Source organism: Lolium perenne, chromosome 4 (genome assembly GCF_019359855.2).
Source record: "Lolium perenne isolate Kyuss_39 chromosome 4, Kyuss_2.0, whole genome shotgun sequence".
Classification (NCBI taxonomy): Eukaryota; Viridiplantae; Streptophyta; class Magnoliopsida; order Poales; family Poaceae; genus Lolium; species Lolium perenne.
The window spans coordinates 351,136,151-351,163,366 of NC_067247.2; the positions used below are offsets into that span (position 1 = coordinate 351,136,151).

Sequence of the window (27,216 nt, forward strand, 5' to 3'; positions counted from 1 at the left end):
AATCTTTCATGCCTAAAGAGAATATTCTTTTGGCGTGCTTATGTTTGTTGTCATGTGAAAATTGGATCGAATAGTGCAGAGTTTGAAGACATGGAGGTTCTGCTCGACAAGCTCTTTGTGCCCAAGCTCGAAAGTGCTTTATATTGCAACCAGGTGATGTTTGTAACCTGCCAGCATCCGCTCCTAAATTGTCGCTTCTTGTTAGGTATTTAGAAGTGTTAGTTATTGTTGTCCTCAGTTAGCACGTACAAAACTATGGATGTTTACTGAAGTTTGGTGATATTTTGATGCTTTGGATAGGCAACGGTGCATCATTTATGGGTTAATGTTTTACATTCCATTAAAAGATACCGTGAGGTTTCCATTATTCAAGCTTTTTCATAAAAGCTTTGCTTTTGAAGATATTGAACTTGGCTCAGGTTTACTTTCAAATTTATAAAAGGTGTTGTGGTTTTTAGCAAGGAATTTTTTTCTCTCTTATTATAAATAGATGGATTTTCCTTTTAAAAGAATGCATAGCTTTTCTATCATTCTATTTGTTTCTGAATCTGAATCATTTAAATAATATCGATAATCACACTGAATTTTTAAAATCCTGGCAATCGAAGTTATCTTTCATGTGCCAACTTTAGGATGCAGGAAGTTCCGTCAAGCAACTGTGCTTTACTCATAAAAAAATAAGTACTTAAATTGATTATTGATTTTATATCACACTTGAGCAGTTTGTCCCCAAATTTAAAATTTACCGTTAAAATTTAGTCAAGCTGGACTTTTTGTGTTTCCAGAGGAGTACTCTATTGTGGGTCAAAATAATTGGTATTTTTTCTTTGCTCAGATTCATTGCAGTCAAAGGGATATGGGCTTTGTGGGTCAAAATAATATGGGCTTTGTTGTGTTTTGCCAAGTCTCTCCTATTCATGTGTTGTTTGCTCCCAGGTCTGTGTTCTTTGCCATAGATGCCTCACTTAAAACAGCAATTGTCACTCAACAGCAAGTCTCCACAACCGTAGAAAGGTTTATTTCTTTATCCATTTTCTCTTTTACTTGTTAATGACATCTTTATTCTAAGTCAATCCTTGCACTGGTCCGGGTAGTATCGTTAATATCATATTAATCTGTAATCCGCGTAGTATTGCCAGGTTGCTCAGAGTCTACTAGAACACTTCTCAATTAGAACCACTGAGATTGATTTATGTAAGGAGTATGTTTTGTGCAAGATGTTGGCTTAGTACACAAAGATGCGTGATGCTGAGCACAACCAGATTCCATAGAATATACTTTCTTTTTTAAAGAGATATGCAAGTGTGTACTACTTCTTTGCAAAATATACATGAAGGCAGTCCAATGCTTGTTTACATACACAGAGTGAATGAGCAATGGCCGTGCAAAAGATAAACCACTTTCATGAGTGAGGACAAACATTTACATTGTAAGACTGGCGAGTAGTTATTCATTCTTCTCTGACATGAGATAGAAAAATAAACCATCAATATTGTTTTCTTGGCATTCAGTTTCTATACAGCTTTCAATACGCATGGATTTGATAAATTGGGTGATAATGAAAATTACACGAGACATACCTTCAATAACCATAGCACTTAGGAGTGAACTTTCTGAGACAGGTATCAAAGCAGTTTGAACTTGGGGTCTTCGGAAACCGCTCCTCTCGTCCTTCTCCGCCCCTCCTTCTGCTCCACCTCCCCTAGGGCCGGTTCGCCCCTCCCTTCTCCTCTCCGGCGATGGCCGGCGACGAGATGGTGAGGGACCCCTCCCTGTACAGTTTTAGGCTAGACTTTGTTCTGTGTTTTGGTGTGATGCCGGTGTTTTGGAGCTGCGCGCCGGAGATCGGCCAGATCTGGCGCAGGGTAGGGTTCCTCTTCATCCTGTTGATGCTCTGGAGGTTGGAGATCGGTGCGACGGAGTGGAGCATAGGAGTCTCCTTCAATAAGGTCGTGGTTTGTGGAGCTTAGACTCTGGTTGGCCGTACTCTTGCTGGTCGTCACGGTGGCGAGCGGCGGAGCGGGCTTCAGGGTGTAGGAGCTTCCTGGGAAGATCGGTTGACTGCGTTGTGGAGTTCATGTGCAGCTGCGGGGATCCGCCACTGTGATCTGGGGCCGGTGAGGCCGCGGCTCCACTTCAATCCCGGGAGGAAATCGTCTATGGCAAGTTCTCCATCGACTATTATGGCTGAAAGGCAGCTACTCCCACCTTGGATGCTGGCAGCAGGTAATCACTATGTGAGCTCGTTCTGCTGGTGCAAGGAGTTGTATAACCTCCAGGCCTTTGTGCCTTGTTGGAGGCCCTTTGGCTCCGGGGCGGTGCGCTCCCGCCGTAGCACCCCAAGTGGTTATGTCCCCGGTGGTGTCATGGTTGGCCGTGCTCGGAAGCTTTGGCAAGTTTGCGGTGGAGCAGGAGCTGGAAGAAGGAGGCCTAGACGGGATTGCTTTTTTCTATTTTGTTCTAGGGTCTTCAATGCAAATATTAAAGGGCAAGCTGTAATTTTCTTTTTCTTTGTGGTCCCTCTTATAAAATGTAATCCACCGCGGATGGAATGAATGCAGAAATCGGGGTCTTTCCAGACCCCTCTTCCCGTTAAAAAAAAAAGCAGTTTGACGATACTTACATTCTGCAAGAAACAACATTGATCTCTCTTGCATTCCTAGCCATGTTCCTAATTCTGATAGTCCCGTAATTAAGTAATTGTTTTTTTTTGCTCGTCTGCATATGGTCAAAACATCTGTCCAATGTGCAAAAGTTCTAAGGCCAAGTAGCAGGTTTCCTCCCTTCCAGATGCTAATTGGTGTTGCTTTGCCTCCGATATAATGTGGAATTGTGTGAATGACTAATGCGTGGTAATCAAGATGTACTAACAAGGACCAACCAATGGTTGAGAGGTTCAACTGTTGCTCGGAATTTTGATACACGACAACAAATGCAATTATCATGTGCACTGTGTACAAATTACAGATCCTATTTTGTGATGTAGAGATAGTTACTGAAAAAATCAAGTATTAAATTCGGTATTGATTCGTGCTTTAGTTGGAGAGTTAATTGTGGAAACCACCTTCTCTTCATGCCAATATTTATATTAGTTTAAACCAGTAGTTAATTTTATCGTTGACAAATCTGCTCTAGGAGAACATGGTAGGTATTACAGCAGTTGACCATTCTACTATTTTGCAGGGGCATCAGGGCTCACGATGCAAGTATTCAATTCTGTATATGGATAAGGTTAGCTCTTCTGTCATGTTGTTACATCATTTTATATGACAATTTCTTGGATGCATGATACTGCGATGGCATTAGTTGATTCAAAATTACAAATAATTTTCAGTTATCATAGAAGCTGAAGATAGAGATATACAATAGTATTACAATAGTGTTGTCAGTTGACATGAAGCCTCCTTCGGTCAACAAGATTCCGTCTCTTATGTATTTATGGCTAGGATGATAGCTATTTGCAGATATTCAGGCCTTATGTTTCATTACACTATTTTGTATTGAGAGCTTCTATCTTATGTGCGCAGGGCCACGAATGTTTCATCGACATCAGGAGTGCACATGCCTTTGTCTCAGGGAACCCGGCACCACAGCACGAACGTTTCATCGACATCAGGAGTGCACATGCCTTTGTCTCAGGAAACCCGGCACCACGGTGAGGCTGGACAGGGTAACAACATACTAGCCAATTTTCTGGCCGTTCAAGCATTTCCTTTCCGCATGGCTGCATGCTCACTTGTTTGCAATTGGAAATAACTAGGAGTAATCGCTCATGATTTCAAAGAAAAATTGTGGACTTTACATATTATACTTTGGGGCATTGCACATATAGCAGCTTTCTGTTGTAACTATCATTTGTTAGTTGCATTATGAGTCATGCAGCTTCTACTTTACCATTCAAAGAAATCCCAAGAACTTTACTTCAAAGTTGTGGTTTGAATGTTATTAGGACGATGACACAACTCCAGGATAAGTAATAGCTTCTCTTGTTAGTGGTATTTAGCTCTCCGGTCACCTCGTAAAAAATACGAGGAAGAAAGTGACTCGAGTATGTCAGCTCCAGATCTTATTTAATTTGTTTTCCTTATATAGCTAGATGTGTGTCGAACCTTGGAAATAAGCTGGGGAGAATTGCTTAGCTATAGGTTTTATTTTTAAACCACTCTTAGAATATGAGTCAGTTTGAAGGACAATAACTCCACATGAGCTAGTATTTCAGGTCTTCTCTTTTGACCTATTGTTTATGATCATGTTAGGATTATCTTCGAGAATACATGTAGGTAAATTACATTCCTAAGCGCATGGCAGCACATTACTTAACTGCAAATTGGTGGTTACATTAAATTAAAGTACAAAGCACATTACTTAACCTATTGGAACTATTTAAAGACATGGTTAATTTGGCTAACATCGCTTATGTTTTCCCGCTTTCACTCTATTACTGACTGTTTTCTCTTCAGTGTTCAGCTTAAACTGCAACTGGACAACTCAATCAATATCATTTGGTTTATCTGTGGCAAATGGTTTATGCTATTACTAAAATCAACTCATAGTTTCAAGCGATATTGTTTAGGTCATAGGATTTAATGGCTCTCCCATGCAAATATGTAGGCACTTTGTCTATATAGGATCTGAAGGCTGAAGCTTAAAGTCCAGCAAAAATCTCTTGAAATATTATGTGCACGGTGTGAATTCTTGAGTTTGCACAGGTCTAGAGAGAATCAGTCTGTACTAATTGTTCAGATTGACTTGCGATTTTTCTTAGTTGTGTTTTTATTAGCATATTTTTTTTTGCTCGACTAATCAGGACATTGGTCTAGAAACGATCATTTGACCTTGTTTTGCTTGGTGTATATGGCGTTAGAACTATCACTTTCCCTTTACAATGAATGTTGAGGGTACTGATAAGCTCCTTTTGTGGAGTGTAAAACTAATAGCATGTTTATTTAGCACTGTAACAATAGCATATAAATATATGGTCCTTCTCATTATTCTGTAATATTTCTTGATATAATAAATTTATAATTCACATGATAGGAGTTTAATTATATACCATCATGTCTGTTAATTTAAGAAAATACTAGCTTGCAACTAAGCTCATTGTTGGAGACATGTTTTTGCTGAGTTAGGGTTCTTTTGTGAAGACCATTGATATGTATTAATCTGGACATGTTCTCGCTGAGTTGTATCTTGGGCCACCTTGCTTTTCTTATCACGTGTCGTTAGATTTCTTTTATTGCATCTTCCGTTTATATTTGTCCAAAGTACCAGAGAACTTGGACTTGAGACTAAGAAAATTTCCTCCATTCTTGCAGGATGATCATTGATTCATACCGTTCTACGTTTAAAGGTTCTGTTACCAACGCTTCATAGTACTTCACTTCCATTCCTCTTGGAATGTGCTTGTACTGATCTTTCGTTCTCAATAGAGCATGTTTTATGTGGTGTGGTACCTTTGGTTCAAGACAGTGAAGATAAAGGACAGGGAGGTCAGCTGCCAGACAACGTGTTTGGCAAGGATGCAGTTGTTGATCCGAAATCAACCGTCGAACCTCTGCCTCTGCCAAAAGATAAAAAATGGGTGATTTTTGGGACAATCTACATTCTTTTTATCTATTGAACATGTCTTAACAGAAAATATAATTGCAGGTGTGGGACATAACCTGTGAAACAATCGACCGGTGCAGCCGACAAGAAAAAACAACCCTTAGACCGTACAAGTACATGGCTCCAGCTTCATGGTAGGTATGAATATTGAATTTAGTTCCAGGCACCACTAAGATTTTCAAGTTAACAAGAGATTAAAAAAATCCCTCATTTTTATCTTAGAGAACACTTTTTAAGGAGGGTGCTTCTTTATAAACAAAACATGGATAAAATAAAGTGAGTTCTGCCATCACAGTAAGTTCATATACAAAATATTGTCCTTTGAAGATGTGGGTAATTGGTATTTCTGTGAGCTTTGGGTTTAAGTTTTCCAATAGTATCGTTGATGCTTTAAGTTTGGTGTTATCTGGTTTAATCACTTAAAAGAACCTCTCTTGGTGTAGGTCTGGTGCATGGTACAATACTTACATGTGGTGATTTGTTAACTTTTTTTTTTGCTTTGTAGTGATGCAATCTATTTTGCAGGCTGGGTACATAGCCTCGCAGGTTCTTTTGCTCGACATGTGAATATAATCCATCGGAGACTTCCCTGGTGGCCAAGATTGATTTACTCTTGAAGGTTCATGCTGCTTTCAGCGGGTGATGCTCACATGTTTGAGCTAAACCCAGTCTGATCATTCGACCATTCTATGCAAGATTGTTGGCTATAGGACCAAGCCGTTGAACATTGAAATTTCCGTATAAATGTACATAGGAGTTCTATCACCTATGTTCTGTAATGTAGTATACTTACGACATGCATATATACTTCAAAATTTGTATTGACCAATTCAGTACCACAAAATAGGTAAACACAAGTGTCACTGGAATTTGGATAAGGCTATTCCGGTGATTCCCATTGTCCACAATATGTTTTGTAATATACTTATGACATTATTACTATGATGGTTATAATATTGTCTCGCTTTTGCCTTTGCGCCGGGGCGCAACAGGTCATCTAGTGGCTATAAAGAAAGCACTTCTTCGGAGATAACCCATGTTTTATTTTGCTACTGTTTTGTTGCATCTTGGAAGTTGTTACTACTGTAGCAACCTCTCCTTATCTTTATTTTATTGCATTGTTGTGCCATGTAAAGTCTCTAATAGAAAGTTGATACTAGATTTGGATTTCTGCGCAGAAACAGATTTTTAGCTGTCACGAATTTGAGTAGATCTCTCTGTAGGAGAATCTAAAAATTCTGCAAATATTCATGTGTGTTCCTCAGATATGTACGCAACTTTCTTTAGTTTTGAGTTTTCTGATTTGAGCAACGGAAGTACGTCGAAAAAATTCGTGTTTACTGGCTGTTCTGTTTTGACAGATTATGTCTCTGTTTTTTTTTCATTGTCTCTTGTGGACTTTAAGTAAGGATTTCTAGACGTGGAGAGCTGTAGCTAATGTTTTATTGAGTTCTTGCAATGTGTCACTACAGAACTAAAGTGGATTAAAGTTTTTTGAGTACTAACCCCTCTAATGAAGTTTATGAGATGTTTGGTGTGGCAGAAGTTTTCAAGGGTAAAGAGAGAAGGGTGATATAATGAGATCAAGAAGAGTGAAGAGCCTAAGCTTGGGGATGCCCCCGTGGGTCACCCAAGCATATTTCAAGAAGACTCAAGCGTTTAAGCTTGGGGATGCCCAAGGCATCTCCTTCTTCATCGACAACTTATCAGGTCATCTCTAGTGAAACTATATTTTAATTCTTCCACATCATATGTGCTTTACTTGGAGCGTCTGTGTGCTTTTATTTTTGTTTGTGTTTGAATAAATTCAGATCCTAGCAATCCTTGTGTGGGAGAGAGACACGCTCCGCTTTTTCATTTGAACACTTGTGTTCTTCATTTTACTTTAATATTCAAGGCGAAAGCTGAAAGCCGCAGCACTTATTGTTATTTGGGTGGAAACAGAAAATGCTTCATATTGTCTTGAATAATTTGATACTTGGCAATTGTTTTGAGCTCTCAAGTAGATCATGTTTAAGCTCTTGCATCATGTAGTTTAAACCTATTAGTGGAGAACTACCGTAGAGCTTGTTGAAATTTGGTTTGCATGATTGGTCTCTCTAAGTTCTAGATATTTTCTGGTAAAAGTGTTTGAGCAACAAGGAAGACAGTGTAGAGTCTTATAATGCTTGCAATATGTTCTTATGTAAGTTTTGCTGTACCGGTTCATACTTGTGTTTGCTTCCAACAACCTTGCTAGCCAAAGCCTTGTACTGAGAGGGAATGCTTCTCGTGCATCCAAAACCTTGAGCCAAAACCTATGCCATTTGTGTCCACCATAACTACCTACTATGTGGTATTTTTCTGCCATTCCAAGTAAATACTTCATGTGCTACCTTTAAATAATTTAAAAGCTATTATCTCTTATTTGTGTCAATGTTTTATAGCTCATGAGGAAGTATGTGGTGTTTATCTTTCAACCTTGTCATTTACTTCTGACAGACTTTCACCAATGGACTAGTGGCATATACATCCGCTTATCCAATAATTTTGCAAAAAGAGCTGGCAACGGGGTGCCCAGCCCCAATTAATTAACTTTCATTAATAATTCTCTTCACATGTTTTGTCCTGATCTATCAGTAAGCAACTTAATTTTGCAAATAGACACTCCTCCATGGTATGTGAATGTTGGAAGGCACCCGAGGATTCGGTTAGCCATGGCTTGTGTAAGCAAAAGGTTGGGAGGAGTGTCATCGATAATGAAACTAAAGTACATGTGTAAACAAAAGAGAAGAGTGATGATCTACCTTGCTGGTAGAGATAACGTCCTTCATGGGAGCCGCTCTTTGAAAGTCTGGTTGACAAGGGGGTTAGAGTGCCCACTACCATTCGTTGACAACAACAAACACCTCTCAAAACTTTATTTTTATGCTCTCTTTATGATTTCAAAACTTGAAAAGATCTAGCACATGATTTAATCCCTGCTTCCCTCTGCGAAGGGCCTTTCTTTTACTTTATGTTGAGTCAGTTTACCTACTTCTTTCTATCTTAGAAGCAAACACTTGTGTCAACTGTGTGCATTGATTCTTACATGCTTACTTATTGCACTTATTATATTACTTTGTGTTGACAATTATCCATGAGATATGCATGTTGAAAGTTGAAAGCAATTGCTGAAACTTAAATCTTCCTTTGGGTTGCTTCAAAACCTCTTATTAAGAATTTATTGCTTTATGAGTTAACTCTTATGCAAGACTTTTTGATGCTTGTCTTGAAAGTACTATTCATGAGAAGTTTTTGCTATATGTTATCTATTTGTTAGCAAACTATAGATCATTGCCTTGAGTCACTTCATTCATCTCATATGCTTTACAATAGTATGATCAAGATTATGTTAGTAGCATGTCACTTCAGAAATTATTCTTTTTATCGTTTACCTACTCGAGGGCGAGTAGGAACTAAGCTTGGGGATGCTTCATACGTCTCCAACGTATCTATAATTTCTGATGTTCCATGCTAGTTTTATGACAATACCTACATGTTTTACTCACATTTTATAATGTTTTTATGCATTTTCTGGGACTAACCTATTAACAAGATGCCGAAGTGCCAGTTCCTGTTTTCTGCTGTTTTTGGTTCCAGAAAAGCTGTTCGGGCAATATTCTCGGAATTCGACGAAACAAAAACCAAACCTCCTATTTTACCGAGACGGACCCAGAACACCGAAGGAGAGACGGAGAGGGTCCAAGGGGGCCCCACACCACCTGGCGGCGTGGCCAAGAGGGGGGGCGCGCCCAGCTATGGGGTGGGCCCCTCCGGCACCCCCTCGCTCCGCCCTTTCGCCTATATATTCCCTCGCGACGGAAAACCCTACAGGAACAGATCATATTCCAGAAAGACTCCAGGAGCGCCGCCACCATCGCGAAACATAGTTTCGGGGGTCAGAAGTTCCTGTTTCGGCACCCTGCCGGGACGGGGATTGACCCCCGGAAGCCTTCTCCATCGATGCCACCGCCTCCATCATGCTCCATGAGTAGTTTCCCCATGGACTACAGGTTCTAGCACTAGCTAGTTGGTACTCTCTCTCCCATGTACTTCAATACAATGATCTCATGAGCTGCCTTACATGATTGAGATCCATCTGATGTAATCGGTGTTGTGTTTGTTGGGATCCGATGAATTGTTACATTATGATCAGTCTATCTATATAAGTTTGTGAAGTTATTGTTGCTGCAATCTTGTTGTGTTTAATGCTTGTCACTAGTGCACGAGTGGCATGATCTTAGATTTGAGCTCTATAATTATTGCTTAGATTGTATCTACAAGTTGTTTGCACATGTCTATGTCCGGAACCCGAGGCCCCAGTGACAAAGAATCGGGATAACTGGAGGGGAAGGCTTAGATATGAGGATCACATGTTTTCACCAAGTGTTAATGCTTTGCTCCGGTGCTCTATTAAAAGGAGTACCTTAATTACCAGTAGATTCCCTTGAGACCCGGCTGCCACCGGTTGGTAGGACAAAAGATGTTATGCAAGTTTCTCATTGCGAGCAAGTATGACTATATATGGAAAACATGCCTACATGATTAATAAACTGGATGTTCTGTCTAAATGTTGTTTCAATCCTATCAATTGCCCAACTGTAATTTGTTCACCCAACACTTGTTATTGGAGAGTTACCACTAGTGTAGATAGCTGGGAACCCCGGTCCATCTTTCATCATCAAATACTCACTCGGTCCTATATGTCATTGGAAGTAGTATCAACTATTTTCTGGTGCCATCGCCTCTGTGTTACTGTTACTGTTGCTGTGTTACTGTTACTATTGCTCTCATATTACTACTGCTTTCACATCACCCCTGTTACTAGTGCTTTTTCAGGTGCAGCTGAATTGACAACTCAGTTGTTAAGGCTTATAAGTATTCTTTGTCTCCCCTTTTGTCGAATCAATAAATTTGGGTTTTACTTCCCTCGAAGACTGTTGCGATCCCCTATACTTGTGGGTTATCATGTGGCGAGTCCACCGCGGGGGCCAGTCCCCGAGCGTGGCGAGTCTATTTCGTGACGAGCGCTGACTTGGTGAAATTTCCATTTTTTTAGGCCAGTGTGAATTTGTGGAGGCGGCTACCCCTCGTGAGTGCTTGCAGGCTGCGACCACGCGCATCATCGACTGCGCGGGGGAGATACTAGCGGCGCTCCAGTACTTGAGTCCACGGGAGGTGATTCTCCGTGATGCGCCGTCGGTCTTCAAGGCCGTCTCTGACATCCCGGCAGTCGTCGACTGGCTCCACCGCTCCTCGTGCCGCGTGGACGTCACCATGGCCTTGATCATGGTACTTTCCCACTACTCTGAGGGTTTCGACGTGGAGGAGGTGACGACCGGCTTTCCGTCCGAGACTGGCGAGTTCGACGTCGCGGAGGTGTTGTGCCTGATGGAGGCGGTGCGCCCTGATGGCGTGTAACTCACACGTTCGTTGGGAACCCCAAGAGGAAGGTATGATGCGCACAGCAGCAAGTTTTCCCTCAGAAAGAAACCAAGGTTTATCGAACCAGGAGGAGCCAAGAAGCACGTTGAAGGTTGATGGCGGCGGGATGTAGTGCGGCGCAACACCAGAGATTCCGGCGCCAACGTGGAACCTGCACAACACAACCAAAGTACTTTGCCCCAACGAAACAGTGAGGTTGTCAATCTCACCGGCTTGCTGTAACAAAGGATTAACCATATTGTGGGGAAGATGATTGTTTGCAGAAAACAGTAGAACAGTATTGCAGTAGATTGTATTTCAGTATAGAGAATTTGACCGGGGTCCACAGTTCACTAGAGGTGTCTCTCCCATAAGATAAACAGCATGTTGGGTGAACAAATTACAGTTGGGCAATTGACAAATAAAGAGGGCATGACCATGCACATACATATTATGATGAGTATAGTGAGATTTAATTGGGCATTACGACAAAGTACATAGACCGCCATCCAACATGCATCTATGCCTAAAAAGTCCACCTTCAGGTTATCATCCGAACCCCCTCCAGTATTAAGTTGCTAACAACAGACAATTGCATTAAGTATTGCGCGTAATGTAATTAGTGACTACATCCTTGAACATAGCACCAATGTTTTATCCCTAGTGGCAACAGCACATCCATAACCTTAGAGGTTCTTGTCACCCCTCCAGATTCACGGAGACATGAACCCACTATCGAGCATAAATACTCCCTCTTGGAGTTACTAGCATCAACTTGGCCAGAGCATCTACTAATAACGGAGAGCATGCAAGATCATAAACAACACATAGACATAACTTTGATAATCAACATAACAAGTATTCTCTATTCATCGGATCCCAACAAACGCAACATATAGAATTACAGATAGATGATCTTGATCATGTTAAGCAGCTCACAAGATCCAACAATGAAGTACAATGGGGAGAAGACAACCATCTAGCTACTGCTATGGACCCATAGTCCAGGGGTAGACTACTCACACATCACTCCGGAGGCGACCATGGCGGCGTAGAGTCCTCCGGGAGATGAATCCCCTCTCCGGCAGGGTGCCGGAGGCGATCTCCTGGATCCCCCGAGATGGGATCGGCGGCGGTGGCGTCTCTGGAAGGTTTTCCGTATCGTGGCTCTCGGTACTGGGGGTTTCGCGACGGAGGCTTTAAGTAGGCGGAAGGGCAGGTCAGGGGGCCACACGAGGGCCCCACACCACAGGGCCGCGCGGCCAAGGGGGGGGCCGCGCCGCCCTAGGGTGTGGCCACCTCGTGGCCCCACTTCGTCTCCTCTTCGGACTTCTGGAAGCTTCGTGGCAAAATAGGACCCTGGGCGTTGATTTCGTCCAATTCCGAGAATATTTCGTTACTAGGATTTCTGAAACCAAAAACAGCAGAAAACAGCAACTGGCACTTCGGCATCTTGTTAATAGGTTAGTTCCAGAAAATGCACGAATATGACATAAAGTGTGCATAAAACATGTAGATAACATCAATAATGTGGCATGGAACATAAGAAATTATCGATATGTTGGAGATGTATCAGCATCCCCAAGCTTAGTTCTGCTCGTCCCGAGCAGGTAAAACGATAACAAAGATAATTTCTGGAGTGACATGCCATCATAACCTTGATCATACTATTTGTAAAGCATATGTAGTGAATGCAGCGATCAAAACAATGTATATGACATGAGTAAACAAGTGAATCATATAGCAAAGACTTTTCATGAATAGCACTTCAAGACAAGCATCAATAAGTCTTGCATAAGAGTTAACTCATAAAGCAATAATTCATAGTAAAAGCATTGAAGCAACACAAAGGAAGATTAAGTTTCAGCGGTTGCTTTCAACTTGTAACATGTATATCTCATGGATATTGTCAACATAGAGTAATATAATAAGTGCAATAAGCAAGTATGTAGGAATCAATGCACAGTTCACACAAGTGTTTGCTTCTTGAGGTGGAGAGAAATAGGTGAACTGACTCAACAATGAAAGTAAAAGAATTGTCCTCCATAGAGGAAAAGCATCGATTGCTATATTTGTGCTAGAGCTTTGATTTTTAAAACATGAAACAATTTTGTCAATGGTAGTAATAAAGCATATGTATCATGTAAATTATATCTTACAAGTTGCAAGCCTCATGCATAGTATACTAATAGTGCCCGCACCTTGTTCTAATTAGCTTGGACTACCGGATCATCACAATGCACATGTTTTAACCAAGTGTCACAAAGGGGTACCTCTATGCCGCCTGTACAAAGGTCTAAGGAGAAAGCTCGCATTGGATTTCTCGCTATTGATTATTCTCAACTTAGACATCCATACCGGGACAACATAGACAACAGATAATGGACTCCTCTTTTATGCATAAGCATGTAACAACAATTAATAATTTTCTCATATGAGATTGAGGATGTATGTCCAAAACTGAAACTTCCACCATGGATCATGGCTTTAGTTAGCGGCCCAATGTTCTTCTCTAACAATATGCATGCTTAATCATAAGGTGGTAGATCTCTCTTACTTCAGACAAGACGAACATGCATAGCAACTCACATGAAATTCAACAAAGAGTAGTTGATGGCGTCCCCAGTGAACATGGTTATCGCACAACAAGCAACTTAATAAGAGATAAAGTGCATAATTGCATATTCAATACCACAATAGTTTTTAAGCTATTTGTCCCATGAGCTATATATTGCAAAGGTGAATGATGGAATTTTAAAGGTAGCACTCAAGCAATTTACTTTGGAATGGCGGAAAATACCATGTAGTAGGTAGGTATGGTGGACACAAATGGCATAGTGGTTGGCTCAAGTATTTTGGATGCATGAGAAGTATTCCCTCTCGATACAAGGTTTAGGCTAGCAAGGCTTATTTGAAACAAACACAAGGATGAACCGGTGCAGCAAAACTCACATAAAAGACATATTGTAAACATTATAAGACTCTACACCGTCTTCCTTGTTGTTCAAACTCAATACTAGAAATTATCTAGACCTTAGAGAGACCAAATATGCAAACCAAATTTTAGCATGCTCTATGTATTTCTTCATTAATGGGTGCAAAGCATATGATGCAAGAGCTTAAACATGAGCACAACAATTGCCAAGTATCACATTACCCAAGACATTTATAGCAATTACTACATGTATCATTTTCCAATTCCAACCATATAACAATTTAACGAAGAAGAAACTTCGCCATGAATACTATGAGTAGAAACTAAGGACATACTTGTCCATATGCTACAGCGGAGCGTGTCTCTCTCCCATAAAGTGAATGCTAGGATCCATTTTATTCAAACAAAACAAAAAACAAAAACAAACCGACGCTCCAAGAAAAGCACATAAGATGTGATGGAATAAAAATATAGTTTCAGGGGAGGAACCTGATAATGTTGTCGATGAAGAAGGGGATGCCCAAGGCATCCCCAAGCTTAGACGCTTGAGTCTTCTTAGAATATGCAGGGGTGAACCACCGGGGCATCCCCAAGCTTAGAGCTTTCACTCTCCTTGATCATGTTGCATCATACTCCTCTCTTGATCCTTGAAAACTTCCTCCACACCAAACTTAGAACAACTCATTAGAGGGTTAGCGACAATAAAAATTAACATGTTCAGAGGTGACACAATCATTCTTAACACTTCTGGACATTGCATAAAGCTACTGGACATTAATGGATCAAAGAAATTCATCCAACATAGCAAAAGAGGCAATGCGAAATAAAAGGCAGAATCTGTCAAAACAGAATAGTTCGTATTGACGAATTTTATCGAGGCACCAGACTTGCTCAAATGAAAATGCTCAAATTGAATGAAAGTTGCATACATATCTGAGGATCACTCACGTAAATTGGCATAATTTTCTGAGTTACGTACAGAGAAAACAGCCCAGATTCGTGACAGCAAAGAAATCTGTTTCTGCGCAGTAATCCAAATCTAGTATGAACTTTTCTATCAACGACTTTACTTGGCACAACAAAACACTAAACTAAGATAAGGAGAGGTTGCTACAGTAGTAAACAACTTCCAAGACACAAAATAAAAACAAAGTACTGTAGGTAAAAACATGGGTTGTCTCCCATAAGCGCTTTTCTTTAACGCCTTTCAGCCAGGCGCAGAAAGTGTGTATCAAGTATTATCGGAGGGTGGTGTATCGTTATTATGAGCTCCCCCATCCGCAGTGGTACTAAGGGCTTTGTCAATTTTAGGCCTATAATAATACTTCTTTGGTTTAGGCACTTTAGAGACATACATAAACTTTTGCTCCTTACCCACATAAGCTTTCTCCTTATATTTAAGAGAAGAAAATGTTGAACCCAAGGTTCCCATAGCTTTTTCAAGTTCATCAATCCTATTGATTTGATCATCATGGACAACACAAGTTCCTAGGACACTAATTCTTTCACCAATTCCTCCTAAGGATTTATCAAGTTCATCAGTTTTATCAAGTAATATTTCCAATTTAGCTTCAATACTTGGAAAAATTTTCTCTATGGTTTCCAATTTTTTCATAACATCTTCAAGAGAGGTTTCAATTTTAATTTCATCAACAGGAGGTATTCCAAATAGACTCTCAATAATGCAGCTAGCTTCTAATGCAGGAGTACTTAGGAAATTACCTTTTGCAAGACTATCAAGAACATACCTATTCCAGCTAGAGATACCAACATAAAAATTCCTGAGTAAGATAGTGGTGGAGTGTTTCTTAATGCACCTATTATGGGCATCACTAATTCTATACCAAGCATCTCTTAAACATTCTCCCCCTCGTTGCTTAAACGTACGAACTTCAACTTCAGGATTACTCATTTTAGTAGTAATAAATAAAGCAAACTAGATAAAGTAAATGCAAGTAACTAATTTTTTTGTGTTTTTGATATAGTAAACAAGATAGCAAATAAAGTAAAACTAGCAACTAATTTTTTTGTATTTTGATTTAGTGCAGCAAACAAAGTAGTAAATAAAACTAAGCAAGACAAAAACAAAGTAAAGAGATTGGGAAGTGGAGACTCCCCTTGCAGCGTGTCTTGATCTCTCCCCGGCAACGGCGCCAGAAAAAGAGCTTGATGGCGTGTAACTCACACGTTCGTTGGGAACCCCAAGAGGAAGGTATGATGCGCACAGCAGCAAGTTTTCCCTCAGAAAGAAACCAAGGTTTATCGAACCAGGAGGAGCCAAGAAGCACGTTGAAGGTTGATGGCGGCGGGATGTAGTGCGGCGCAACACCAGAGATTCCGGCGCCAACGTGGAACCTGCACAACACAACCAAAGTACTTTGCCCCAACGAAACAGTGAGGTTGTCAATCTCACCGGCTTGCTGTAACAAAGGATTAACCGTATTGTGGGGAAGATGATTGTTTGCAGAAAACAGTAGAACAGTATTGCAGTAGATTGTATTTCAGTATAGAGAATTTGACCGGGGTCCACAGTTCACTAGAGGTGTCTCTCCCATAAGATAAACAGCATGTTGGGTGAACAAATTACAGTTGGGCAATTGACAAATAAAGAGGGCACAACCATGCACATACATATTATGATGAGTATAGTGAGATTTAATTGGGCATTACGACAAAGTACATAGACCGCCATCCAGCATGCATCTATGCCTAAAAAGTCCACCTTCAGGTTATCATCCGAACCCCCTCCAGTATTAAGTTGCTAACAACAGACAATTGCATTAAGTATTGCGCGTAATGTAATTAGTGACTACATCCTTGAACATAGCACCAATGTTTTATCCCTAGTGGCAACAACACATCCATAACCTTAGAGGTTCTTGTCACCCCTCCAGATTCACGGAGACATGAACCCACTATCGAGCATAAATACTCCCTCTTGGAGTTACTAGCATCAACTTGGCCAGAGCATCTACTAATAACGGAGAGCATGCAAGATCATAAACAACACATAGACATAACTTTGATAATCAACATAATAAGTATTCTCTATTCATCGGATCCCAACAAACGCAACATATAGAATTACAGATAGATGATCTTGATCATGTTAGGCAGCTCACAAGATCCAACAATGAAGTACAATGGGGAGAAGACAACCATCTAGCTACTGCTATGGACCCATAGTCCAGGGGTAGACTACTCACACATCACTCCGGAGGCGACCATGGCGGCGTAGAGTCCTCTGGGAGATGAATCCCCTCTCCGGCAGGGTGCCGGAGGTGATCTCCTGGATCCCCCGAGATGGGATCGGCGGTGGCGGCGTCTCTGGAAGGTTTTCCGTATCGTGGCTCTCGGTACTGGGGGTTTCGCGACGGAGGCTTTAAGTAGGCGGAAGGGCAGGTCAGGGGGCCACACGAGGGCCCCACACCACAGGGCCGCGCGGCCAAGGGGGGGGGGCGCCGCCCTAGGGTGTGGCCACCTCGTGGCCCCACTTCGTCTCCTCTTCGGACTTCTGGAAGCTTCGTGGCAAAATAGGACCCTGGGCGTTGATTTCGTCCAATTCCGAGAATATTTCGTTACTAGGATTTCTGAAACCAAAAACAGCAGAAAACAGCAACTGGCACTTCGGCATCTTGTTAATAGGTTAGTTCCAGAAAATGCACGAATATGACATAAAGTGTGCATAAAACATGTAGGTAACATCAATAATGTGGCATGGAACATAAGAAATTATCGATACGTTGGAGACGTATCACGCCCCTATGCCGATCGCGTGCTGGCGACTGCGGATCTAGAGACGCATATCGCCAGCCAGTCGGCTCCCGAGGACGCCGAGAAGGAGGAGGGCCCGAAGGACTTCCCCGCCAAGCGCTTGTTCCACGCTGCCGCCACCAATGCCCTTTCGACCTATCCGGTCGTCAAGTACACCCCGAAGTTTGTGCATGGAGAGGGTGGTGCCGAGCCGGTGGTCGAGGAGAAGCCCGAGGCTTCCAAGTAGCTGTTGTTGTATGGGAGGGAATGTCCTCCTTATGCATGTAAAAAAGACATCGATCGGATGCATGTTGGTTAACTTATTGTGCGCGATGGAAAAGTTGTGTTGGTGATTCGATTTTGGTTGACTGTTGCGTCGTTTTGTTGTGTTGGCTTCGTTAGCCAAGTCATCATGGCCGGAAGGGGCCTGTCGCTTAAGCGAACCCGATGAAGGCTACCGCTTGACTGTTTTCCTTGCCGAGCTGGGCGTCCCCAGTCGTAGTACGTAGTCATATAGCGCGAGTAGCAACCTCATGGGTGTTTATTTGGACGTTGTATCTTTTAGCGTGCCTCTCGTCATGGCCCATGGGACCAGTCGCGTGGCGACTCCAAAGGGGTTCCTGATTTGGCGTGCTTTCCTTGGCGAGCCGCGGGCCCGTTTTGCGGGGTCCCTGGTCGAAGTACTTAGCCGTTCAGGTCACCTGCTAAGGTAGAGGAGGGCGATTGTATGCTGTGTAATGTAGCATTGTCGGTTGCTGGGGCCCGGGGGGCTGGTCGAGCATGCGACCCTGCCGTAGGGTCCAGTCGCCGTTTTCACTTGACGGCGTAAAGATTGTGGGTTAGTCCGACCCTGGTATTGCGATCGGCCAGCACGCCACATCCTTGTTAGCCGAGCTACTTGGCTGTTATGGACTGCGCTACAAGCAGCAGCAAGCGAAAGTCTCCCAGTTTTAGCGCTTTACTTGTTGCGCGATTTGGGAGATATGTTTGTGCATTGCACGAGTGGCGGGCGGCGAGTGCGAAATGATGAGACTGAAAACTTTATTGATATTCAGGTTTTGCATACATGCCGACTAGGTGTAGAATCGCCGGAGGAGGTTGACGTTCCAGGGGCGTTCAACCTCCCTGGTGAGGGGCTCGCCGTTGTCGTCTTTGCGGGCATCGATGAGGTAGTAGGCTTCGTTGCCAAGGGCTCGGCTGATGGCGAATGGCCCTTCCCATGGGGGAGATAATTTGGTGCAGGCCTTTCTTGTCCTGGATTAGCCGAAGGACGAGGTCGCCTTCTTGGAAGGAGCGACTGCGGACGCAACGACTGTGGTAGCGTCGAAGGCCTTGCTGGTAGATGGCCGTCCTGGAGAGTACGAGGTCTCGAGCCTCGTCGAGGAGGTCGACGTCGTCTTGCCTTGCGCGCTCGTTCTCTTCCTCGGCGTAGTTGACAACTCATGGTGAGTCGTGGGCGATGTCGGTGGGCATGACAGCTTCGGCGCCGTACACCAGGAAGAAGGGTGTGTAGCCGGTCGACCTGTTCGGTGTTGTGCGGATGCCCCAGAGTACGGAAGGGAGCTCTTCCGCCTAGCATCCGGCTGCGCGTTCCAGGGTTACCACCAGTCGTGGTTTGATTCCGTGGAGGATGCTCTGGTTCGCCCTTTCTACTTGCCCGTTCGACTCGGGGTGTGCAACTGAAGCAAGGTCGAGTCGGATGCCGTTTTCTTCGCAGAAATCGGCCATTTCCCCTTTGGCGAAGTTCGTGCCATTGTCAGTGATGATGCTGTGAGGGTATCCGTAGCGGTAGATCAACTCCCGTAGGAATTTGGTGGCCGTTTTGCCGTCGCACTTCTTGATGGGCTTCGCTTCCACCCATTTGGTGAACTTATCCACGGCGACGAGGAGGTGAGTCTACCCGCCGGGGCCTGTCTTGAACTTCCCCACCATGTCCATGCCCCAGACGGCGAATGGCCAGGTGAGGGGTATGGTCTTTAGTGCCGAGCCCGGCATGTGCGATTGACTCGCGTACTTCTGGCACCCCGCGCATGCACGAACGAGGTCGACTGCGTCAGAGTGAGCCGTAGGCCAGTAGAAGCCGTGTCGAAGGGCTTTGGCCACGATTGAGCGTACGCCCGCGTGATATCCGCAGTCCCCTGCGTGGATGTCGCGTAGGATTTTGCGGCCTTCTACTGGGGTGACGCATCGCTGGAACACTCCGGAGATGCTGCGCTTGTAGAGCTCATTGTTGATGATGGTGAAGGACTTGCAGTGGCGCGCGACCATGCGTGCTTCAGCTTCATCCATCGGCAGGACTTGCCGCTCGAGGAAGTTCAGGTATGGTTCTGTCCATCTTGCAGCATCAGAGACGACTGCGACTAGCGCGGAGTCGGGTGCGGGTGGCTCGGCGATGTCAATTTCTCGAGGCACGCGCACCGACGAGTGGGTGAGGATGTCGAGGAAGACGCCTGGAGGAGGTGGCAGTTGCTTGGACCCTAGCCTGGCCAAAGCGTCTGCCTCCTCGTTCTTGCGCCTGTCGACCCACTCGACGACGTGGCCGGTGAAGCTGGCACCGGCCTAGTCGACCGCTCGCTTGTAGGCGATCATGTTGGCGTCGGTGGCGTCGCAGGTGCCGGATGTTTGGCTGGCGACGAGGTCAGAGTCGCCGAGGAAACGTAAGCGTGTTGCGCCCATTTTCTTTGCGATGCGCATGCCATGCAGCAATGCCTCGTACTCGGCCATGTTGTTGGTGCAAGGTTCGAATCGGAGTTGCGGGACGTATCTCACGACATCGCCTTTTGGCGAGGTGCGGACGACTCCTGCCCCTGCTCCTTCGAGGTTTTTGGAGCCGTTGAAGTGCAGAGTCAAATGCTTGAGGTCCGCCGGGGAGCTCGGCTGCTGGGCTTCTTCCCAGTCGGCGAGGAAGCCGGCTAGCGCTTGAGACTTGACCGCATGGCGCGACTCGTACGTGATGTTGTGGACGGCGAGTTCGACTGCCCACTTGGCGATCCCACCGGTTGCGTCGCGGTTGCGGATGATGTCGGCGAGTGGCGTTGAGGCGACCACCTTGATGGGATGCTCGTGGAAGTAAGGGGCCAGTCGCCGCTGGGCCCTAAGTACTGCGTATACCAGTTTTTGGTAGTGCAGGTACCGCTGCTTTGACTCGATCAGGGCTTCGCTGATGTAATAGACTGGTCATTGAGTGAGCTGCTCTTTTCTTTCTTCCTTGCGCTCGACGACCATGACCGCACTTATTGCGCGATTGGACGCGGCAACGTACAGCAGCATGGTTTCTTGTGGGAGCGGGGCTGCGAGGACAGGAGCGTTTCTCAGGGCGTTCTGGAGTTCTTCCAGGGCCTTCTGTGCTTCATCCCTCCACTCGAACGAGTCCGACTTCTTCAGGAGACGGTAGAGTGGCGTGGCCTTATCGCCGAGTCGAGGGATGAAGCGACTGAGTGCCGCGACTCGCCCGGCGAGTTTCTGTGTGTCGAGCAGGCAGGTTGGTCTTTTGGTTCACATGACCGCCGAAGTCTTTTCCGGGTTGGGCTCGATGCCGCGTTTGGAAACGACATAGCCAAGGAGTTGTCCGGACGGGACCCCGAAGGTGCACTTCAGGGGGTTGAGCTTGATCTGGTAGCGCCGCAGGTTGGCGAATGTTTTGGCGAGGTCGGCGACTAGGTCTTCCTGCGGAGTCGACTTGACCACCACATCGTCGATGTAGACATGGACGTTACGACCGATCTGGCTCTCCAGGCAGCTGTTCATGCACCGCTGGTAAGTGGCTCCGACGTTCCTGAGGCCGAAGGTCATGGCTGTGTAGCAGTAGGTGCCGAGTGGCGTGATGAACACCGTTTTCTCCTGGTCTTCTACTGTCATCTTGATTTGATTGTACCCGGAGTATGCGTCGAAGAAGCATAGCGACTCCGACTCCGCTACTGCATCGATGATCTGGTCGATTCGCGGGTAGGACGAATGGGTCCTTGGGGCAGGCGCGGTTGAGGCTGGTGTAATCGATACACATTCGCCACGTCTTGTTTTTCTTTAGCACCAAGACTGGGTTTGCCAGCCACTTGGGGTGCTTGATTTCAATGATGAAGCCGGCGGCGAGTAGCCGGTTCACCTCTTCGTCGATTGCGCGCCGACGCTCTTCACCCACGGGTCGCATCGTCTGCCTAACGGGACGTGCGGTGGGCTCAACGTGTAGTTTGTGCTCAGCAAGTTCTCTCGGGACACCTGGCATGTCAGAAGGTTTCCATGCAAAGACATCTCGATTCTCACGGAGGAACTTGATGAGCGCGCTTTCCTATTGGGCGGACATGCCCGTCCCAATGGTAACCTACCTACTAGAGTCGTTTTCTACAAGATCTACTTGGCGAGTATCAGTTGTAGGCTTGAAGGTTGCTGCGGACGAGTCGAGCTCAGTTGGCTTCTCGAGGATGGCGGGGTCGTTGCGGTCGACTGGGTACTTGGCGAGCTCGACGGTGTTGTCGCGTTCCTCGGCGATGACGGTGTCGGCGAGCTAGGCGCCGTTGTCCTCGCACTCCACGGCCAGGTCCGGGTCGCCGTGGACGGTGATGACGCCGCGCAGCCCAGGCACCTTCATCATGTTGTAGGCGTAGTGAGGCGTGGCCATGAACCTGGTGAACGTCTGGCGGCCAAGGACGCAGTGGTATGGGCTGCGGAAGTTGACCACCTCGAAGGATATCTGCTCGGTGCGGTAGTTCACAGGTGTGCCGAAGGTTACCGGCAGCGTGACCTTGCCGATTGGAAAGGCCTTCCGTCCCGGGACGATGTCGTGGAAGGTGACGCTTGTGTGCTCGAGGCGCGAGTCGGGTAATCCGAGTCGCCGGAAGGTGTCGTAATACATGATATTGATGGAGCTTCCTCCATCCATCAGCGTCTTTGGTAGCCAGAAATCAGCAACCTTGGGCCTGACGATTAGCGCCACTCGCCCTGGGTACGCGATGCGTGGTGCGTGGTCGTCGCGGCTCCACGTGATGCTCTGCTCGGACCAGTTGAGCCAGCGAGGGACGTCCATGACGACGGCGTTCACAGCCACCGCCCGCGCGAGGACTTTCCTGTCGCGGCGATCGCCGACCCCGGTGAAGGTGTGCAGCGAGCCGGCGCTGCGACCGAACCCGTCCTCCTTGTGCTGGTCCTGGTCTTTGCTGCGATCCTTGTTCTGGTTGCCGCCGTTGCCTTCCTTGGCGCAGCGGGCCTTCTCTATCTGCTTCAAGGAGAAGCAGTTCCAAGTCGTGCGGTTGGAGGGCTTGCCCTCTCTGCTGTGGTAGATGCACGGGGCATCCAGCAGGCTTCGCGAGTCGAACCGCTTGCCCTGGGGGCGGTCTTCCCTTGGTGCGCGGTTGTCTCGGCGGAAGGACTTCGGGTCGCGCTGCTCATAATCGGCATTGACGACGAACTCGGTGGGGCCGTCGTCGGCGCGGCGCTTCCCGTTGCTTGGCCGGGCGTTGAAGCGGTAGTCGCCACGGCGAGTGTCGGTGTGAGTGGGACGGCGATTGCACCGCTGCCCGTACTCGTCGTCCGAGTCGACCGTAGGGTCTTCATCGGCGTAGCGCTGGGAGATGTCGAAGAGCTCGGCGATGGAGATGTTGTCTCTGCTGACGCGGCGCAGCTTGGCGCCGAGTGGCTCGTACCGGCAACACCGCCGGAAGCAGTAGATCGACGTGTCTGTGCTGATGCCGCTGGAGGTCGTCCACATGTCCTGCCAGCGTTGCACCCATCGGCGAGTCGACTCGCGTGGGCCTTGGATGCAGCGATCCAGGTCCTCTATAGCGGTGGCGCGGGTGTACGCGCTGGCGAAGTGCTGGAAGAAGGCGGCGCGAGCTTCTTCCCACGAGTCGATGCTGTTTGGGGTGAGGGTGTTGAACAAGTGGCGATTTACGCCATCCATCATGAGGGGCAGGTAACGTGCGGCAAGCAGCTCGGAGTAGCCATGGATGCCCATCGCCATTGTGTACGACTCAATCCAGACCGTAGGGTCGATGTGGGTGTCGTACTTCTCGATGTTGCGGGGCCCCGTGAACCCTACGGGGTAGGGCTCGCCTCTGATCATAGGGCCGAAGCATGCTGGGCCGACTCGATTAAACGCGCTCTGGCGCGGGAGTTCGTCGGCGTAGCGGTCGTTCATGCGGTTGCGCGCTCGCCACTCTTGGTCGTTGACGATATGGGTGCGCGCGTCGATTGGCTGCCCTTTGGCGGCGACCATTGCTCGCACAGGGCGTGGCTCGACTCGGTGGTTGGTCGAGTTGGCGGCGTGTGGCGCTGGTGGCGGGCAGTTGTTGACGTTGGCGACCGCACGATTCACTGCTGCTGACGCAGCGGCGCGGCTGGCTGACGAGCGTGAGTAGAGTCTCCTGATGTCTACGTGTGCTTCTATTCTTGTAGACAGTGTTGGGCCTCCAAGAGCAGAGGTTTGTAGAACAGCAGCAAGTTTGCCTTAAGTGAATCACCCAAGGTTTATCGAACTCAGGGAGGTAGAGGTCAAAGATATCCCTCTCAAGCAACCCTGCAATCAAGATACAAGAAGTCTCTTGTGTCCCCAACACACCTAATACACTTGTCAGATGTATAGGTGCACTAGTTCGGCGAAGAGATAGTGAAATACAAGTAATATGGATGATTGTAAGTAGTAATTGCAATCTGAAATAAAAATGGCAGCAAGCGAACATGCAGCAGAACTTGTTGGAAACGGTGTTTCAATGCTTAGAAACAAGGCCTAGGGATCATACTTTCACTAGTGGACACTCTCAACAATGATCACATAATGATTAAATAACTTCTCCTCACTTGTGCTACTCTCAAACACTCTCTTGTTGGATAACAAACACCATTCATTGTGTAGGGCTACAAGAGCACCCTCAAGCCGGAGTAAACAAGCTCCACAACATCATAAAGGAATCAAACACGTTCGCACACTGTCACCGTCACACCGTGGAGAGTGAATCCGGAGTTCATATTAAAGTAACCTCTAGAGTGCATAATAGACCGTTGCAATTTAGACCGAGTACTAACATAGCATACACACTGTCAACAATAGCTATGAAAGGGGAAATAGATCACATCAATACTATCATAGTAATAGTTAACTTCATAATCTACAAGAGATTACAATCATAACCTACGCCAAGTAATACATGATGCACACACTGTCAACTTTACATCATGGAGGACGAATAGACTACTTTAATAACATCACTAGAGTAGCACATAGATTAATAGTGATACAAAGCTCATGATCACATAAAGATCACACCATGGGAGAGAGAGATGAACCACATAGCTACCGCTAGAGCCCTCAGCCTCGGGGGAGAACTACTCCCTCCTCATCATGGGAGACAGCAACGGCGATGAAGATGGCGGTGGTGTCGATGGATACGACTCCGGGGGCAATTCCCCGTCCAGGCGGCGTGCCGGAACAGAGACTTATGTCCCCCGAAACTATGTTTCGCGATGGCGGCGGCGCTCCTGGAGTCTTTCTGGAATATGATCTGTTGTTGTAGGGTTTTTCGTCGCGAGGGAATATATAGGCGAAAGGGCGGTGCGAGGGGGTGCCCGAGGGGCCCACCCCATAGCTGGGCGCGCCCCCTCTCTTGGCCGCGCCGCCAGGTGGTGTGGGCCCCCCTTGGCCCCTCTCCGTCTCTCCTTCGGTGTTCTGGGTCCGTCTCGGTAAAATAGGAGGTTTGGCTTTTGTTTCGTCGAATTCCGAGAATATTGCCCGAACAGCTTTTCTCGAACCAAAAACAGCAGAAAACAGGAACTGGCGCTTCGGCATCTTGTTAATAGGTTAGTTCCAGAAAATGCATAAAAATGATATAAAGTGTGAACAAAACATGTAGGTATTGTCATAAAACTAGCATGGAACATCAGAAATTATAGATACGTTGGAGACGTATCAAGCATCCCCAAGCTTAGTTCCTACTCGCCCTCGAGTAGGTAAACGATAAAAAGAATAATTTCTGAAGTGACATGCTACCAACATAATATTGATCAACACGTACTATTGTAAAGCATATGAGATGAATGAAGTGATTCAAAGCAATGGTATATAGTTTGCTAACAAAATGATAATGACTAAACAACTGAATCATATAGCAAAAACTTTTCATGAATAGTACTTTCAAGACAAGCATCAAAAAGTCTTGCATAAGAGTTAACTCATAAAGCAATAGATTCTTAATAGAAGGTTTTGAAACAACACAAAGGATGATTAAGTTTCAGCAGTTGCTTTCAACTTGTAACATGTATATCTCATGGATAGTTGTCAACATAAAGTAATATAACAAGTGCAATAAGTAAACATGTAAGAATCAGTGCACACAGTTGACACAAGTGTTTGCTTCTAAGATAGAAAGAAGTAGGTAAACTGACTCAACATAAAGTAAAATAAAGGCCCTTCGCAGAGGGAAGCATGGATTACTCATGTGCTAGAGATTTTTATTTTGAAAACATGAAAACAATTTTGTCAACGGTAGTAATAATTCATATGTGTTATGCATAAAACCTCCTATAAGTTGCAAGCCTCATGCATCGAATACCAATAGTGCCCGCACCTTGTCCTAATTAGTTCGGACTTCCATGGATTATCATTGCATTACATATGTTTCAACCAAGTGTCACAAAGGGGTACCTCTATGCCACCTGTACAAAGGTCCAAGGAGATAGATCGCATTCGATTTCTCAATTTTGATAGATCTCAACTTGAGGACATCCATACCGGGACAACATAGAAAACAGATAGTGGACTCCTCTTTTCAATGCTTTAAGCATTCAACAACAATAATATTCTCATAAGAGATTCTGAGGATTAATGTCCAAGCTGAAACTTCCACCATGATACATGGCTTTGGTTGGCGGCCCAATGTTCTTCTCTAACAATATGCATACTCAAACCATTTAATCATGATAAATCACCCTTACTTCAGACAAGACGAACATGCATAGCAACTCACATGATATTCAACAAAGGTAAAAGTTGATGGCGTCCCCAGAAACATGGTTACCGCTCAACAAGCAACTTATAAGAACTAATATACATAGCAACATATTCAATACCACAATAGTTTTTAAGCTATTTTCCCATGAGCTATGTATTGCAAAGACAAGGAATGAAATTTTAAAGGTAGCACGCAAGCAATTTACTTTGGAATGGCAGAGAAATACCACATAGTAGGTAGTTATGGTGGACACAAATGGCATGAGTTTTGGCTCAAGGTTTTAGATGCACGAGAAGCATTCCCTCTCAGTACAAGGCTTTGGCTAGCAAGGTTGTTTGAAGCAAACACAAGTATGAACCGGTACAGCAAAACTTACATAAGAACATATTGCAAGCATTATAAGACTCTACACTGTCTCCTTGTTTCTCAAACACTTTTACCAGAAAATATCTAGACTTTAGAGAGATCAATCATGCAATCCAAATTTCAACCAGCTCTACAGTAGTTCTCCACTAATAGGTTTAAACTACATGATGCAAA

At 45.3% G+C, this 27,216-nt stretch overlaps 3 protein-coding genes across 3 annotated transcripts; 1 reads left to right on the forward strand and 2 right to left on the reverse strand.

Moving 5' to 3' along the window:
• Positions 1–1,739: 1,739 nt before the first annotated feature.
• On the forward strand, positions 1,740–6,554 carry LOC127303960 (uncharacterized). Its single transcript, XM_071818277.1, has 7 exons — positions 1,740–1,955; positions 3,528–3,655; positions 4,461–4,523; positions 5,316–5,350; positions 5,430–5,581; positions 5,650–5,741; positions 6,133–6,554. Exons 1-7 carry the CDS (start codon positions 1,740–1,742, stop codon positions 6,143–6,145), a joined length of 699 nt encoding a protein of 232 aa, XP_071674378.1. The 3' UTR covers positions 6,146–6,554.
• A 13,082-nt stretch (positions 6,555–19,636) lies between these two features.
• Positions 19,637–20,464, reverse strand: LOC127303961 (uncharacterized). Its single transcript, XM_051334675.1, has 2 exons — positions 20,316–20,464; positions 19,637–20,255 (listed from the first exon to the last, which is right to left on the reverse strand). Exons 1-2 carry the CDS (start codon positions 20,462–20,464, stop codon positions 19,637–19,639), a joined length of 768 nt encoding a protein of 255 aa, XP_051190635.1.
• A 1,777-nt stretch (positions 20,465–22,241) lies between these two features.
• On the reverse strand, positions 22,242–23,948 carry LOC139830270 (uncharacterized). The gene is made up of 2 exons (XM_071818278.1): positions 23,299–23,948; positions 22,242–23,178 (listed from the first exon to the last, which is right to left on the reverse strand). The coding sequence occupies exons 1-2, from the start codon at positions 23,946–23,948 to the stop codon at positions 22,242–22,244; spliced, it is 1,587 nt and encodes a 528-aa protein (XP_071674379.1).
• Positions 23,949–27,216: the final 3,268 nt, after the last annotated feature.

Coding starts and splice junctions, on each gene's coding strand:
- LOC127303961 (XM_051334675.1), bottom strand. CDS start 20,464: ATGGCCGAGTACGAGGCATTGCTGCATGGCATGCGCATCGCAAAGAAA. Junction 20,256..20,315: donor GCCAACATGATCGCCTACAA/GCGAGCGGTCGA, acceptor GTGGGTCGACAG/GCGCAAGAACGAGGAGGCAG.
- LOC127303960 (XM_071818277.1), top strand. CDS start 1,740: ATGGCCGGCGACGAGATGGTGAGGGACCCCTCCCTGTACAGTTTTAGG. Junction 1,956..3,527: donor TCTCCTTCAATAAGGTCGTG/GTTTGTGGAGCT, acceptor TTATGTGCGCAG/GGCCACGAATGTTTCATCGA. Junction 5,351..5,429: donor ATACCGTTCTACGTTTAAAG/GTTCTGTTACCA, acceptor CGTTCTCAATAG/AGCATGTTTTATGTGGTGTG.
- LOC139830270 (XM_071818278.1), bottom strand. CDS start 23,948: ATGGTCGCCGCCAAAGGGCAGCCAATCGACGCGCGCACCCATATCGTC. Junction 23,179..23,298: donor GAGCTCTTCGACATCTCCCA/GCGCTACGCCGA, acceptor CGCCCGGCCAAG/CAACGGGAAGCGCCGCGCCG.